The 16719-nt window shown below is 44.0% G+C and overlaps 1 protein-coding gene across 1 annotated transcript in view; it reads left to right on the top strand.

Moving 5' to 3' along the window:
- The window catches only part of LOC126482223 (atrial natriuretic peptide receptor 1), a 1286869-nt gene that overhangs the window by 616941 nt on the left and 653209 nt on the right, over nt 1-16719 (top strand). Inside the window, exon 7 of the mRNA XM_050106202.1 lies at nt 7223-7411. Coding sequence (XP_049962159.1) covers nt 7223-7411 — 189 coding nt within the window. The remainder of the gene's footprint in view (nt 1-7222; nt 7412-16719) is intronic.

Below are 16719 nucleotides of genomic sequence, written 5' to 3'. Positions count from 1 at the left end.
AGAATTCGTCAATAGTATTGCATTCGATGACACATTTCCATTTTGTTTTCCGCTTTTTCGCTTTGGCCTGGGTGAATGGGAATCGGTAAAATGAAACCTGTTGTCATAATAAAAGAAACGACACGCTCTGTCAATAACAGTCAAAACTCCAACATTATGTTCAGCGAACAATCAGTTTATCGAAGTAGAGAGATTTCGGAAACTAATTCCGTCGCTCCCCGTGTCACATAAACTACCACTGAAGGCGCCATTTAAATCATCGTATGCAAAAACAAAGACATTGCCAAACATACGGATGTGTTATCTTACAATATCAAGATTTCTGATCTCTAAATTAAAATTGCTGCACCACGAAATGGCGTGCTACAGACGCGAAATTTAACCGACAGGAAGAAGATGGTGTGATATGCAAATGATTAGCTTTTCAGAGCATTCACACAAGGTTGGCGCCGGTGGCGACACCTACAACGTCCTGAAATGAGGAAAGTTTCCAACCGATTTTTCATACACAAACAGCAGTTGACCAGCGTTGCCTGATGAAACGTTGTTGTGATGCCTCGTGTAAGGAGGAGACATGCGTACCATCACGTTTCCGACTTTGATAATGGTCGAATTGTAACCTATCGCGATTGCGGTTTATCGTATCGCGACATTGCTGCTCGCGTTGGTCGAGATCCAATGACTGTTAGCAGAATATGGAATCGGTGGGTTCAGGAGGGTAATACAGAACGCCGCGCTGGATCCCAACGGCCTTGTATCACCAGCAGTCGAGATGACAGGCATCTTATCCGCATGGCTGTAACGGATCGTGCAGCTACGTCTCGATCCCTGAGTCAACAGATGGGGACGTTTGCAAGACAACAACCATCTGCACGAACAGTTCAACGACGTTTACAGCAGCATGGACTAACAGCTCGGAGACTATGGCTGCGGTTACCCTTGAAGCTGCATCACAGACAGGAGGGCCTGCGATGGTGTACTCAACGACGCACCTGGGTGCACGAATGGCAAAACATTGTTTCGGACGAATCCAGGTTCTGTTTACAGCATCATGATGGTCGCATCCGTGTTTGGCGACATCACGGTGAACGCACATTCGAAGCGCGTACTCGTCATCGCCATACTGGCGTATCACCCGGCGTGATGGTATGGGCTGCCATTGGTTACACATCTCGGTCACTTCTTGTTCGTATTGATGGCACTTTGAACAGTGGACGCTACATTTCAGATGTGTTACGACTAGTGGCTCTACCGTTCATTCGATCCCTGCGAAACACTACATTTCAGCAGGATAATGCACGACCGCATGTTGCAGGTCCTGTACTGGCCTTTCTGGATACAGAAAATGTTCAACTGCTGCCCTGGCCAGCACGTTCTTCAGATCTCTCACGTCTGGTCAGCGGTGGCCGAGCAACTGGCTCGTCACAATACGCCAGTCACTACTCTTCATGAACTGTGGTATCGTGTTGAAGCTGCATGGGCAGCTGTAACTGTACATGCCATCCAAGCTCTGTTTGACTCAACGCTCATGCGTATCAAGGCCGTTATTACGGCCAGAGGTGGTTTTTTCTGGGTACTGATTTCTCAGGATCTATGCACCCAAACTGCGTGAAAATGTAATCACATGTCAGTTCTAGTATAATATATTTGTCCAATGAATACCCGTTTATCACCTGCATTTATTCTTGGTGTAGCAATTTTAATGGCCAGTAGTGTAGCTGTGATTATCAGTTGGAAAGACATCTGGTCGATTTATAGTGTCCTGATCAATCTGTCCGCAAAATCCATAGCCTTAAATCATGTTTCAATTTGAAGCATTGGTATCCCACAGGCTTGGTGGAAGACTGGCACGAACTGAATTTACCATGATAATGGTGAAACTTTAGTATCCAAGCATGTCCGGATTGAAGGATATCTTCATTTTTTTATTCCAGGAAGCATGTACAATTCGCGTTGTGTCATTGATTCGCACGCAAGTAATACGAGTTGGATCATCAGTACATATTTCATATAATTTATTTGCTCCTTGTGGCTGAGCTGGAATAACGCGGGTGAACTCCAGCGTATTTAAGAGCGCAAATCGATTTACTCTTACATCCTTGTAAAGCAGACTATTTTCTGTAAGGCAGTCAAGTGCGCTGTAGACACGATTCGTTGAAATGTTATAATATCTGGGTACATTCAGTTTCTACGTAGTTTGAGTCTCCACAATTCGTACGCCTGCGATCTTAAGAGAAAGCATTTCAGGAATCTTTTCGCTTACGTATAACAACATATCGACAGTAAACGGAGCTGCATTTTCTCTGAAATCTTATTGACCATATGTGCCAGCAAATTTGATCACAGTGACGTAAGGATTGACGCACCGACGCAAAAATCGTTCTGGTCCAGTTAGTAGCGCAATTTCCGTGGGAATATCACTCGGTAGCAAGTTATTCCAAAATGCCTTGGATGGAGCATCACTTTGAGCGCTTCAGGTGTGAACTGCATCGATGGTAAACGAGCAGATCACTTTTAGCGGCGAGTTACGGTCGCAAATGTGGATATGGCGCAATCAAACAATATTTCACTGTATGATTAGAGTTGGTTTGCTTGCGTCAGATGCCATTCGTCAGAAAAGCTGTTCATGGTTCAGTGAAAATCTGCCCCATCAGATTGCCGTCGACATCTTAGTCTTGCTTCACATTCCTCACTTGTCTCTCTAGCTCTTAATTCAAAGTATCGCAACACGGCTGATCCCAGTCGAGTTACACGCTCTTCAGTAGTCTCAGTCGCTCTTGTTTGAGCTTGAGGAAGCACGTTAATAGCAAGGTAAGATATATTCCCTTCGTTCGTTTAATTTGCTCTTCCTTGAACAAGTCATCGACTGTTACTGGCAAAACGGGAGGAATGTGCATCCACCCTCTAAATCGATCTCGCTTGAAGCATTTGTTCCCTAGCATTTGCGCGTTCTACAATGCTCTGCTTTTCGAAAAATTCTGTAGCTCGCTAACGCCTTTTGGTTAATCTTGCAGACTTAATTGCTCCCGATTCCTGTTGAAGTTCCTCTTGTCGTTTTTGCTTCTCCTTCTCTAGGTGTCGCTTGCTTGGGTGGCTATGTTCTCGAGCAGCAATGAAATTGTCACTAATGTACGATTCACTATTAATATTATTATTTTATTGTTGCGAACTATTGCGACCGCAATCTCACCAGGATCTGGTAGGACTCAAGAAACCAGCAGAAACCGGCTAGAGCCCGGCAACAGCGGCTAGCCGAGTGCGAACAGGAAGACAGCAACAAGGGCAGAACGGACAACAGAGGCGGTATGGCAGAATAACAAAGTCGAAACGAGCAGTCCAATAGCCAAAATCTAAGGAGTAGTGAACATATGGAACGCATTCCTCCACAACATCCTGGTCTTTCAGGGTAGCGTTACCAACCCTTTTCATCCCCAGCCCCATTCGTGTGGGAGCTAGTTGGATCAGGCAGACAAGAAAGAGAGTTAAAATTGCGTTGTCATCCAGTGCGGAGTTATGTTCAGATTTTCAAGTCTCCAGCTCATTAGGAAGTCAGTCTAAAATCAATTGCAAAATTTATACCGAACTGAAGGACAGAAGAAGTGATCTAATAAAAACGAACAAAAGGAAAATATTTTTCCCGAACCAAAAAAGTAAACATGCTACTTCCTTACGGATAACGCAGAAAAAGGTGAAGAGAACAATGGAGCTGCAAGTACAAAGATATGCTGACGACGCTGTCCAACGAGGAAGACAAAAACTTGTTATTGGAATGGCACTTGAATACTACAGAGGTGGTGAGGATGAGCAGAACGAGCGGAAAAGATGTTCAGGTAGCTGTTGCTCGTAATCCATATCTTAGTCCCAGAGAAATTGCGATTTCTTCTAGAATAAATCAGCCTGGCGTAGTTCACTTTTCCTCCAAACAGTTTCCATCTGTATCATGTTTCAGCTCACCTGCAGCTTAATCAGCAGGATTACAGAAGACGCATTGAATTATATCACTCTGTTCTGATGGGACATCATGGAAACAGGGTTTTCCTTCAAAGAATTCACTTTACCGATGAGCTGACCTTCATAGATCTTGAAAAGTTGGATGTAAGGAATGTGCGTTATTATTTCGCCACTGAGAATCCGCACTTGCTGAAGCTGGTTGAACATCAAAAGCAGTCACGTGTGAATATTTGGTGCGTGGTTACTGAAGATTACGTGATTACTCGCTAATCAACTGAAGAAACCTAAATAGATAAAAGATATCTATAATTTATTATCGAAGTGCTACCAGCTCTCCGAGAACACCACGGGAAATATATGGTCGTATGTGGTACCATAACAAACATTACCTTGCTCGTTACTCACTTGTGAGTAGGAAAGCGCTGACCCAGCTCTTTCCTGGTCGCTGGATAGGACGTGGAAGTGTTACCAGTCGGCTTGCACGTTCTCCTGTTTCGACACAAGTGGACTAAACCAAAGACGAAGCCTATGCACAAGTTCCAACTACCAAAGAGGATTTAAAGTATCGCATTATTGCAGCACGTGCAGTTAAATCGAAGGAATCTCTTCAGTCTGGCCAGACGCATCTCGAAGACTTGATAACATAGGTAGAATTTTTTATTCTTTTGCTATTTTCTTCTAGTTGCTGTTGTTGACGTAGTTTTGCAATGTGTGTGTGTGTATCTTGACATTAAACCCATACCGTGTAGTTATTATCTGACAAGCTTTATGCGTCAGTTCCCTCTTTCGAAAATCTATTCAAGGTTTTTACGTGGGCATTTCTCTTCAAGGCTATGGCAGAAACAAGAGCAGAACTGCTCCGTAGTTAGCTGGTGAACCACCTTTAGATGCCACGTCCTTTCTCTTCGACTTGGTATGTCGGACCAACCACAAATAACCTAATGTGATCAGTACCAGATTCAAGTCAAACTTTCCTCCATTATTCCGATTTTGTAAGCAGACATTCTTAGCTTCGTCATGTTGGAGCGCCCCATCATCCTGACGCTTAAGGCAGCAATCGGTTTCTGTTGAGAATACATAACTCCTTAATTCCACGTATTGTAATTTCTCCGAAACCACTAATCGGATTTTAAAGAGTAAATTGCCATTTAATCTGAATCTTTTTTAACTACAACATCAGCAGCAGAAATTGGTATAGTTCTAGCTGCTGGTGAGTCTTCCGGGTTGTGTGACCGTGGTCCGAGGAACTTTTCTGTTCCTAACATATCGTCCGGAGCTGATCTCCTGGCAACGCTGATTCTTGCCGGCTCAGCACAAACAATAACGATTTTCGAGGCTGCTTAAGTCTGTTGACAAATCTTCTTGTAGCAACAGTTCACATGATTCTTCGCCCACAACACATGTATGGGGCTGATCAGGACGTTCATCACCAGATCTACTACTGCAAGAAACGTAATCGATTATCATGCCAGAATATTAAAGTGTTTGAGAAAGGAAGGGTAAGTCCAATATACTGGACGGCTCCTGCATCAAGATATCGCAAGAGCATACTTTATCACAACTGACACTGTCAGTGCCTTGCTTATAAATACTCCCGTTTGGCATTCAGCTCATTTTCAGCGTATGCTTCGTGGTAGAGCTCATTTGGGGGAGATCAGGACAAGTAACGGCTACTAGGACTGGGTAGTATGGAGATTACTCATGAACTAATTAGCTGATTGGTGCGTGACTGTTACTTACGCACCATGATGTCCTAGGGAAGAGAAGAGACCATAACTCAGTTGTATATAACTGTACTAAATGTCCTCCTGGAACATTTATGACCTTGGAAGAGAACTCACTATGAGGACGAAGGGGGACCAGAAGCATTTTTTTGGAACGTGATCCTTACTGGGTTGTGGGCAACGCTTTGACTGACCGCCCTTCTGTACCAGAAACGTTGCTTTATGACAGGACTGCTGTCGAGAGGACGACGAATCGGATGTGGTCCCCGTTCTACTGCTGAGTTGATACTTTTCTGCAGATCGCCTACTGGCTAGATGTGTGGAGAGGGGGAAATGACGACTTGGATATAAGCCTAAGTTGAAGCCCATAGCCCGTACCATCCTTGTACTGCACAGTTGTTGCTTTGTAGCAGGGCTCCTACAGGGTAGACCGCGATTGAGAGGTAGGCGACAGTTTTATTGGCTATTGATTGTACAATATGGTTGTTGCTCGGTGGTAGGATGGTTGGCGGCCGGACAGAAAGTGACTTCCTACTCTGATTAGGTGCCTCTGTACAACATGGTTATTCGTTTTTGGTAGGGTATCAACTGCGGTGACCACGACAGATGGGTGACTGACGCTTTACTTTGACTAGCTGCCCTCATACAAGACAGTTATTGTGATGTGTCAGTGGTCCCTCTGGGAGTGAGGGGGGAGTAGATCTCGAAAGGGCAGTTGGTTAGGCTTTACCCTGACTAAATGCTTTTCGACATACAGTTGTTGTTTTTTGGCTGGACACCTGCTGGAGACGAAGACAACTCTGCAATGGATTACACATAACTCTTATACTTTGGTTGCTTTCTGGCAGGTTTCCTACTCAGAGTAGGGTGACAAGGTAACGGACGACATTTTATACAATCAGACTCCCTCTTACAATACGGTTGTTGCATAGGGTTGGGTTGGGGTTGGGTTGTTTGGAGGAAGAGACCGAACTGGTTCAAATGGCTCTGAGCACTATGCGACTTAACTTCTGAGGTCATCAGTCGCCTAGAACTTAGAACTAATTAAACCTAACTAACCTAAGGACATCACACACATCCATGCCCGAGGCAGGATTCGAACCTGTGACCGTAGCAGAGACCAAACTGCGATGTCATCTGTCTCATCGGATTAGGGAAGGATAGGGACGGTAGTCGGCCGTGTCCTTTCAAAGTGATTTAGGGAAATCACGGAAAACCTAAATCAGGATGGGCGGACGCGGGATTGAACCGTCGTCCTCCCGAATGCGAGTCCAGTGTGCTAACCACTGCGCCACCTCGCTCGGTGTTGCATAGGGACAAGACTCGTATTGAGCAGATGGTGACTGGAAGTGGATTACGCTTGCTTTACTCTGATTGACTTTCTGCAATGCGATTGTGGTTTCCAGCTTTTGTGGCAGATGTGAAGCGGCGTTGAGAACAATATGCTGGTAGGTGACGCTTTGCCCTGACTACCCGCCATTCTGCAACGCTGGGTCTCCCTCGGCTGGGCCGCGGCTGACACTCTGCTGCTTGCTGTTGTGCGGCAGGGCTCGTACTGGGGCGACCACGACTGGGCGGTGGGCGACGCGCACGACGCGGCCGCGCGGCGCGCCTACGAGGCGCTGCTGCGCGTCTCGCTGCTGCAGCCGACGGCCGGCCCGTTCCGGGAGTTCGCCAACGAGGTGCGCGCCAGGGCGCAGCACGACTACAACTACACCTTCTACGAGGGCGAGGAGGTGGGTGCGCTGCGGCCGCGCGCAGTTTCGTGTTGCATCGTCTGGCCGTTCTTAATATGCAGGCGCGAAGAACGTAGCCGCCCTTTGTACCAGGTCGCCAATGGAAGTGAATTACGAGCCATGCTAGTGGAAGAAAATACAGTAAAGCCGTCGGCACACGGACCGTGCATCCGAACGTTGAGCGTTGAGCGTGCCGAGTTTCTGACGTCATAGCGTGGGATAGCACGTTCGGGGATCTTTCCGAAAGTGCAGAGTAATATCTGGCATGTCAGATATTCTGAGCGTGCGTCTGAGCGTTGACCAATGAGATGTCACAACGCCACCTACGTCACACGCACGCCATCTCCCTTCAGTACAGAGTTGTGAGGCGCCATATTGGCATTCATTTCAAGCCTATATGTATATATGCCGTTTGTGAGCACCAGCAAATTAAGAATCACTGGAAAACCAGTTGTTAACTGCGTTATTCGTTCCAATAAAATAGTGAGAAACATCATATTAATGACAAAAGAATTGTTGTAACTTGGGTATTATGAGAGTAGGCTATTTGAAAGTAGCGACACACTGAAGATCCACCCAAAACGCATTGTTCTTGGTACAATTTGTTATAGTTGAATTTCAATTAGTAAGATGTCTACGATGAAGGTTTCAGCATGGGGTAACATAATGTGATTAGAGACGCTACACGTGATGTTAGTTTAGCGTAAGGAGTAGCGTCAGTCTCCAACAACAAGATTTTTATTGACGGCGGCGGTTCGCTACTTGACACTCCCAAATTTTTTCCTTAAGATTCGCGTTTTTATTAGGTTCTGACACTTAATTATTAGTTTAATATAAGTATATACTATAATATTTGATGCTATGTAAATATAAGTTCCTTTTTTTGAGGGGTCACCTTATTCGACTGGCTTAATCTACAGGACAGCTTGCGCTACTTGTATAAAGATATTTTGCTCCTTTTTCTTTTACACTTCGTAATTCACATGTTGCAAAGATTCTGCTACTGCGCAGGAACAGTTATCAAGTAAGACTGACCTTGTGATTTTACTAAAATGTGGGAATGATGAAATAATGTTCATTTTATGCGGAGAAGCATTCCAAATTTGTAATGGAACTTTTATAAGCCTGTGTCCGTATTGAGTGGACATGGTACTTTCCTTTTCGTGGACGAAGGAGGAAATGTGCGTTTTAATAGAGCTCACTTGGGAATTTTACGCTCGCCCGTTGAGTAATCAGTGTGATTTACGAACTAGAAACATCCCTCAACTGCCGCTGGAGTGCGTTGCGATCGCGTTTACCACGTTGTGGCCCACGTACCGTATGCACAAGTCGCATCGTTCCTGAGCGTTCAGCAGCACGTTGAACTTGGCACGCTCAATATTAACGTTCGACAGCACGGTCCGTGTGCCGACGGCTTAAGGACTATTTAGCTGGCGAGAGTAAGAGAAGTCGTATAGTCGATAGTATACAGTCTCTGTAATGAAATGCTGTTGTGCACATTGCTGCAGTGTCTCACCACTAACTAGCTTAGAGCATGATCAATTGGCTAGCTTACAACAGTACAGATTAAAATCCAGATTAGGGACTGATCATCTTAGCAGTTAAGTCCCATAAGATTTCACAGACACATTTTTGAACAAAATCCAGATTACTTAAGAGTCTGGTTCCAAATAATAACCCATAAGTAGAAGCCCCACTGTCAAATGGCTGCTTCCTGACTTTTTAACAGAACATTTAGATTGATATAAACCTCGCATGGCAGCCCTTTCAAGTACTCATGACTCATTTGTCCCTTAGTAAAAAAAATTATAAATGAAAGACAACATTTCTAAAGGTTTTAGACTTTAGATAAATCCTAGTTTCATTGTTTGTAATTTGCTTGGCTTTTGTAGTGTTAGAGGCGCAAAGGAAGTGGTAATGTGCTGGGCCGAAATTACATTACACATTTTATCAACAAATGATACATTAGACGAAGACTGCATTTTAGTATTAAAGCTCAAATTCAGTTTTCTTTCACAGTTAAACGTCACATACCCTCACTTCATACTACAGTTTCGACACCATGTTACAAATCAACAGCTGATCAGTTTGATCGCAAGATGCGTGAAATCAAGCTCATACTACTAGTTTTACACACACTGGCTGTAATTCAGAAAAAAGAAGGTTTCAAAACTGACATGAGTTTCAAAGAGCTTAGGTAATAGCAAGTTATGGCCTGAGTTAGAAAACGTACATGCTCGTGCACAAATAAATTATTAAGACTTGTAAAAGGCTTTACAGCGAAGTTTACTGGAGTGGACATATTTTTAAAAGAGCAACAATAATTACATAACTTCAGCTAGTGAACACTTCAAAATTTAAGCTTCAGTACACAAACACTAAATAACCTAGATCTCAGGCACACGGCCTTTTCAAACAATATTTACCTGTAGGATCTGATTCATGTCATTAGAAACAGTGCTAGTTCCAAGAAAACAGTTGTGACAGGTTAGAGTTAAATATCGATTTTCTGTAACTAACATCAAGTAATTATCGCCACTGACTAGCTTAGAGTATGACCAATTAAAACATTGGCTAGCTTACAACTGGACAAACTAAAATGCAGATTACTTAAGAGTCTGGCTCCAAATAATGACACATAAGTAGAAGCCCCACTGTCAAATGATTGGTTCCTGGATTTTTAACAAAACACTAGTCGTCAAGATGACCTTTACAGCGTGTTAAATAGAAGATCTTTTGGACAGAAATACCTGAAACACAGATTTCTTACTATAACAGTCAACATAACTGAAACATAAGGGACGTCAATTATACATTTGTTACTGGCAATAGCTATTAATTTGAATGATAAGAAAATACGACCAACTTACGGTCACAGCAGTGTTCAAACGTTGACATGAGAATAAACATAACTCGGCTTTCAGATGTAGCCAGGTCGCGGAAATAGTACAAGTAGCCCAAAACTTCTGACCGTTTTCTGAAGGACTCGGTAGAAGAAAACCACCGGCACATTGTATAGCTCTCTAGACCAGCTACAGTTAACACAGTAAGTCTAATTGGCAAGACTCCTACAGTATTCTGACACAATGTCACCAATAGATCGGAGGGTCCATAAGAGTGCGTTCCACAGATTTTCAAACTAGCACAGTGTCTCCTGGTGTTCTCTTCAGGATGCTAACAGAGCCCTTCGAGACACAAGTGCTTGTAGCAGTGACATGCCGGAGCACGCCACTGCACAAGTACGGGTCAGCTGGAGCCGACTTCCCGCGGCAGCCGTCCGCCGCACAGCCCACGACTCTATTCTCGCAGCGAGAAACACGGCAGCGCGCGCGAACCAGAACAGCCTCCCACTCACCACACAAGAAATACTCTGACGGGAAAATTGCGAGACAACAATCGAATTATCCAAGAAATTAGAAGGCGCAGCGAAACTAACGCAAAAGAATTTGATAAAAGCAAGGCTCATGTTTCATCAACGAATATAAATGTATATAAATGTATTTTTAAAAAGTAATAACATTGTGGCATTTTTTATTTCGTGTGACGATTTTCTGCTCATATTTTGAAGAATAATTTGCTATAACGGGAGAGAATAGCTTCAAGGTAAGTGGTTCAACACGTTTACACATCATGTATTACTTCAAGTTCCAAGATACTAGGGCTAATTATTTTACGAGGAAGAAAGATGCCGGTAAGTACGTCAACAGCATAAATTCGGCAGCAGCCTATATATTGTTTGCCGATGGTTCGGTCATCTATAGATCGGGATCATTTCCCGATGCGTTACATCGTTGCTTTCAAAATTCATCAGTGGCATGCTAACCCTGCACAAGCACTAATAACAGCCATCCATGCAATACAGTTCTACATCTAACACGTCTTCAGCAGATGGCACCTCAACTTGGATCTGGTAAAGAGAGCACTGTATGGTATCCTTAGTAAATGATTAAATTGCCCACCGATTGGCCGTGCGGTCTAACGCACAGCTTTCTGGGCGGGAAAGAGCGCCTGGTCCCCGGCACGAATCCGCCCGGCGGATTTGCGTCGAGGCCCGGTGAACCGGCCAGTCTGTGGATGGTTTTTAGGCGGTTTTCCTTCTGCCTCGGCGAATGCGGTCTGGTCCCCCTTATTCCGCCTCAGTTACAATATGTCGGCGATTGCTGCGCAAACATGTTCTCCACGTACGCGTACACCACCATTACTCTACCACGCAAACATAGGGGTTACACTCGTCTGGTGTGAGACGTTCCCTGGAGGGTCCACAGGGGGCCGAACCGCACAGTAACCCTGGGTTCGGCGTGGGGCGGCGGAGGGGTGAAGTGGACTGCGGTAGTCGTCGTGGGGTTGTGGACCACTGCGGCAACGGCAGGGACGGAACCTCTCCGTCCTTTCTATGTCCCCGGTTAACATACAATACAATACAAATGATTAAATTTGTTTAATCATTCATGCCTGATTCTCGGACTAGCTTTCTTTACTGTTGGGCATTCTTGCTATGATTTCGACAGTTATGCCGGTTGCACATACTTGTTTTAACCTTGCCCTGTCGGGCAACACGTGCTACGAAATTAGTAACGTAGGTGTGGCACTTCGTCGACGTTAAGGAAATTAGTGTTCCAATAGCAACTGAGGAAGGTTAAGAAACAAACAGACAACGGGCTCATCGAAGAAGCCATAATGGCTTTCACCTTAAGTATATTAAAGGTAGGGAGAATCGTGATTCCAAGATGAATTTGAGATATTAGATATGTGACAATACACAAACGAAGTTTACCTAAACACTGCATTCGAGGAATCAGTACGGTTTGAGCCCCCACGTGCTACAATCATTTGAGAGAACGGATACCGTTCTTGATGACAGTGTTGGCAATGTCGGTCGTCTAAAAAAAAGTGAAGACGCCTGAAACATTGAGAAGAGAGACGCCGTGTTTCAAACCAGCCTCAGGAAATCGATCAGATGAGCTGCACTACAGTAGGCAATCAACCGGGAGACACTGTGACAATTTGTTGCTTAAAACCTGCATCTCTTCCCACACAAACCATCATCCATTAAGCCCCAGGGCCATGGAACAGCGGTTGTGTTTGGCTAACACAGTTGTTCACAGAGATGTCGAACAGGACTTTGATGTGAATATGGTTTGGTTTAGCGACAAAGCCCACTTTCATTTGGATGGATTCAACTATAAACAAAATTGGCACATTTGGGGGACTGAGAATCAGCATTTCGCAATCGAGAAATCTCTTCACCGCCAACCGGTGACTGTGTGGTGTGCAGTTTCCAGTCACGGAATAATCTGTGCGATATTCCTCGATGGCCCAATGACTACCGAATGGTACGTGAAGGTTTTGGAAGATAATTCCTGATTTCGATAAGATGTGGTTCATGCAAGACTGAACTCAACCCCATCGAAGTAGAAGAGTGTTTGATGACCTGTAGGAGCACTCTGGGGACTTCATTCTGCCTCTGGGGTACCCAAAGGCCACTGTCATGGGTCTCGATTGGCCGCCGTATTCTCCGGATCCAACACATGCGACTCCTCTTCGTGAGGCGACATTAAAGACAAAGTGTACAGCAATAATCCCAAAACCATTTATGAGCTGAACACAGCCATTCAGGAAGCCATCGACAGCATCGTTGTTCAGAAACTTCTGCAGATCTCACAGAATTGCGCTATTCGTCTGAGCCACATCATCGCCGATGATGGCAGGCATATCGAACATGTTATAACCTAAATCTGAATATCTTTAGTGACGTTGAATAAAGTGTGTGCACTCCGTATTTTCTAACTAATATACGTTTTTCCCATATAGTTCAGTAATTGTCACCCTGTGCATCACTCGTCGTATAGAGTCTAAACCTTTTCTGTAACAATCCAGTTCGGTCCTGTTACCCTGCCAGTCGCATCTGTAACCTCTACTATCGAAATGTCTCGCAAAGAATAACTATTATGGATATTTCTTTAGTGTTATTAGTACTTTGGTATTCTAATTATGGCACTGGCGAACTTTGTGTAACATAAATTTTAGACACTGACACCAGTAAACAGTTCAAGACCTTTGTTGTTGTTGTGGTCTTCAGTCCTGAGACTGGTTTCATGCAGCTCTCCATGCTACTCTATCCTGTGCAAGCTTCTTCATCTCCCAGTACCCACTGCAGCTTACATCCTTCTGAATCTGCTTAGTGTATTCATCTCTTGGTCTCCCTCTACGATTTTTACCCTCCACGATGCCCTCCAATACTAAACTGGTGATCCCTCGATGTCTCAGAACATGTCCAAGCAACCGATCCCTTCTTCTAGTCAAGTTGTGCCACAAGCACCTCTTCTCCCCAATTCTGTTCAATACCTCCTCATTAGTTATGTAATCTACCCATCTAATCTTCAGCTTCTTCTGTAACACCACATTTCGAAAGCTTCTATTCTCTTCTTGTCTAAACTATTTATCGTCCACGTTTCACTTCCATACATGGCTACACTCCATACAAATACTTTCAGAAACGACTTCCTGACACTTAAATCTATACTCGATGTTAACAAATTTCTCTTCTTCAGAAACGCTTTCCTTTCCATTGCCAGTCTACATTTTATATCCTCTCTACTTTGACCATCATCAGTTATTTTGCTCCCCAAATAGTAAAACTCCTTTACTACTTTAAGTGTCTCATTTCCTAATCTAATTTCCTCAGCATCACCCGACTTAATTTGACTACATTCCATTATCCTCGTTTTGCTTTTGTTGATGTTCTTCTTATATCCTCCTTTCAAGACACTGTCCATTCCGTTCAGCTGCTGTTCCAAGTCCTTTGCTGTCTCTGACAGAATGACAATGTCATCGGCGAACCTCAAAGTTTTTATTTCTTCTCCATGGATTTTAATACTTACTCCGAACTTTTCTTTTGTTTCCTTTATTGCTTGCTCAATATACAGATTGAATAACATCGGGGATAGGCTACAACGCTGTCGCACTCCCTTCCCAACCACTGCTTCCCTTTCATACCCCTCGACTCTTATAACTGCCATCTGGTTTCTGTACAAATTGTAAATAGCCTTCCGCTCCCTGTAGTTTACACCTGCCACATTCAGAATTTGAAAGAGAGTATTCCAGTCAACATTGTCAAAAGCTTTCTCTAAGTCTACAAATGCTAGAAACGTAGGTTTGACTTTCCTTAATCTTTCTTCTAAGATAAGTCGTAGAGTCAGTATTGCCTCACGTGTTCCAACATTTCTATGCAATCCAAACTGATCTTCCCCGAGGTCGGCTTCTACCAGTTTTTCCATTCGTCTGTAAAGAATTCGCGTTAGTGTTTTGCAGCTGTGACTTATTAAACTGACAGTTCGGTAATTTTCACATCTGTCAACACCTGCTTTCTTTGGGATTGGAATTATTATATTCTTCTTGAAGTCTGAGGGAATTTCGTCTGTCTCATACACCTTGCTCACCAGATGGTAGAGTTTTGTCAGGACTGGCTCTCCCAAGGCCGTCAGTAGTTCTAATGGAATGTTGTCTACCTCCGGGGCCTTGTTTCGATTCAGGTCTTTCAGTGCTCTGTCAAACTCTTCACGCAGTATCGTATCTCCCATTTCATCTTCATCTACATCCTCTTCCATTTCCATAATATTGTCCTCAAGTACATCGCCCTTGTATAGACCATCTATACACTCCTTCCACCTATCTGCTTTCCCTCCTTTGCTTAGAACTGGGTTTCCATCTGAGCTCTTGATATTCATACAAGTGGTTCTCTTTTCTCCAAAGGTCTCTTTAATTTTCCTGTAGGCAGTATCTATCTTACCCCTAGTGAGATAAGCCTCTACATCTTTACATTTGTCCTCTAGCCATCCCTGCTTAGCCATTTTGCACTTCCTGTCGATCTCATTTTTGAGACGTTTGTATTCCTTTTTGCCTGTTTCATTTACTGCATTTTTGTATTTTCTCCTTTCATCAATTAAATTCAATATTTCTTCTGTTACCCTAGGGTTGCTACTAGCCCTCGTCTTTGTACCTATTTGACCCTCTGCTGCCTTCACTATTTCATCCCTCAAAGCTACCCATTCTTCTTCTACTGTATTTCTTTCCCCCATTCCTGTCAAGTGTTCGCTTATGCTCTCCCTGAAACTCTGTACAACCTCTGGCTCTTTCAGTTTATCCAGGTCCCATCTCTTTAAATTGTTACCTTTTTGCAGACCTTACATGAAATGAATGTTGAAAATTCTAAAATGCCCATTCTTCCAAAACTTATAAAACAGTTATTGAAATTTCACGCGTTAAAAAATTACGCAGACAACTGTTCTTCACAGTACTGGAGAGGCTCTTATTCCATATCTGGTCATCAGTTCAATGTTTAAACATCTGCTGCATGAAACCACGTTCCACCGCCTTGCCATCGGCATTCTCTTTACTAGGTGTCAGTTAGGAATATGGGAAGGGTAGTACATAGGCCACACAGCACGTGCAGCTTATCACCATCGGTCAGACATTTTGAAAGCATTCGCGTGAGGGACACGGGAGCGTCATAGCGACAGATCGCGCAGGCAGCTGGCTGGGTGTAGCACAGTGACTGCAGAGCGACTGATGGCCAGGGGGGGGGGGGGGAGGCGCGGCAGGCAGTACAGGCGCGCGACCCCCCAGGATCGCTACAGCACACCAGCAGGTGGTAGGACAGTTCGACTGGATCTGACGAATAGACGGATGAGAACATCTGAAACACGGGCAGAGGTTACAGCAGTGTCGCCACGAACCGTCGGAAAGATATTTGATCCATACTTCTTCAACGTCAGGATCTCTGGTGTAAGGGGATATTGGATATGAGAATAGGACTGATTTGATAATTACTGAATGTCTCAACGAACTTGATTGATGTTCGCTTGGGACTAGACGTATGTGTATCTATGTATCGGCATTATTTCATTTTATTTTGGACATACATTTAACTTTGTAAGCCTTGGTTGGTTCGAAAAATAGGTATTATCCCGAAACCGGTCACCTACTGAATAAACATCTCTTTTATTCGTAACTCTGTCTGTCTTATTGCATCAAAAACGGACAGGTGTTGCATTCTGTAACTCTTTTCATTTCCGTTAGTGTATGTTGTGCACGTTGTTGGTGCGTTAACCGAGCACTTGTACATTTCTCATCTTCGGGTTTCGATAGCAACACGCCTCAGTGAATGATAACGGCTGGATATGTAGTGCTATGGGCATACCCGTTTTTTACGCAGCCTGCACCTCACGTTTCTTCTTTTTTCTGCGATTTCGGCCATGTGTGGACCACGTGAAGTACGTAGCTCATGGTTTTGTCTTCTATCCTAATTT

This window comes from Schistocerca serialis, chromosome 5, assembly GCF_023864345.2.
Source record: "Schistocerca serialis cubense isolate TAMUIC-IGC-003099 chromosome 5, iqSchSeri2.2, whole genome shotgun sequence".
In the NCBI taxonomy this organism is placed as follows: Eukaryota; Metazoa; Arthropoda; class Insecta; order Orthoptera; family Acrididae; genus Schistocerca; species Schistocerca serialis.
This window is presented reverse-complemented; position numbering and strand designations above follow the sequence as displayed.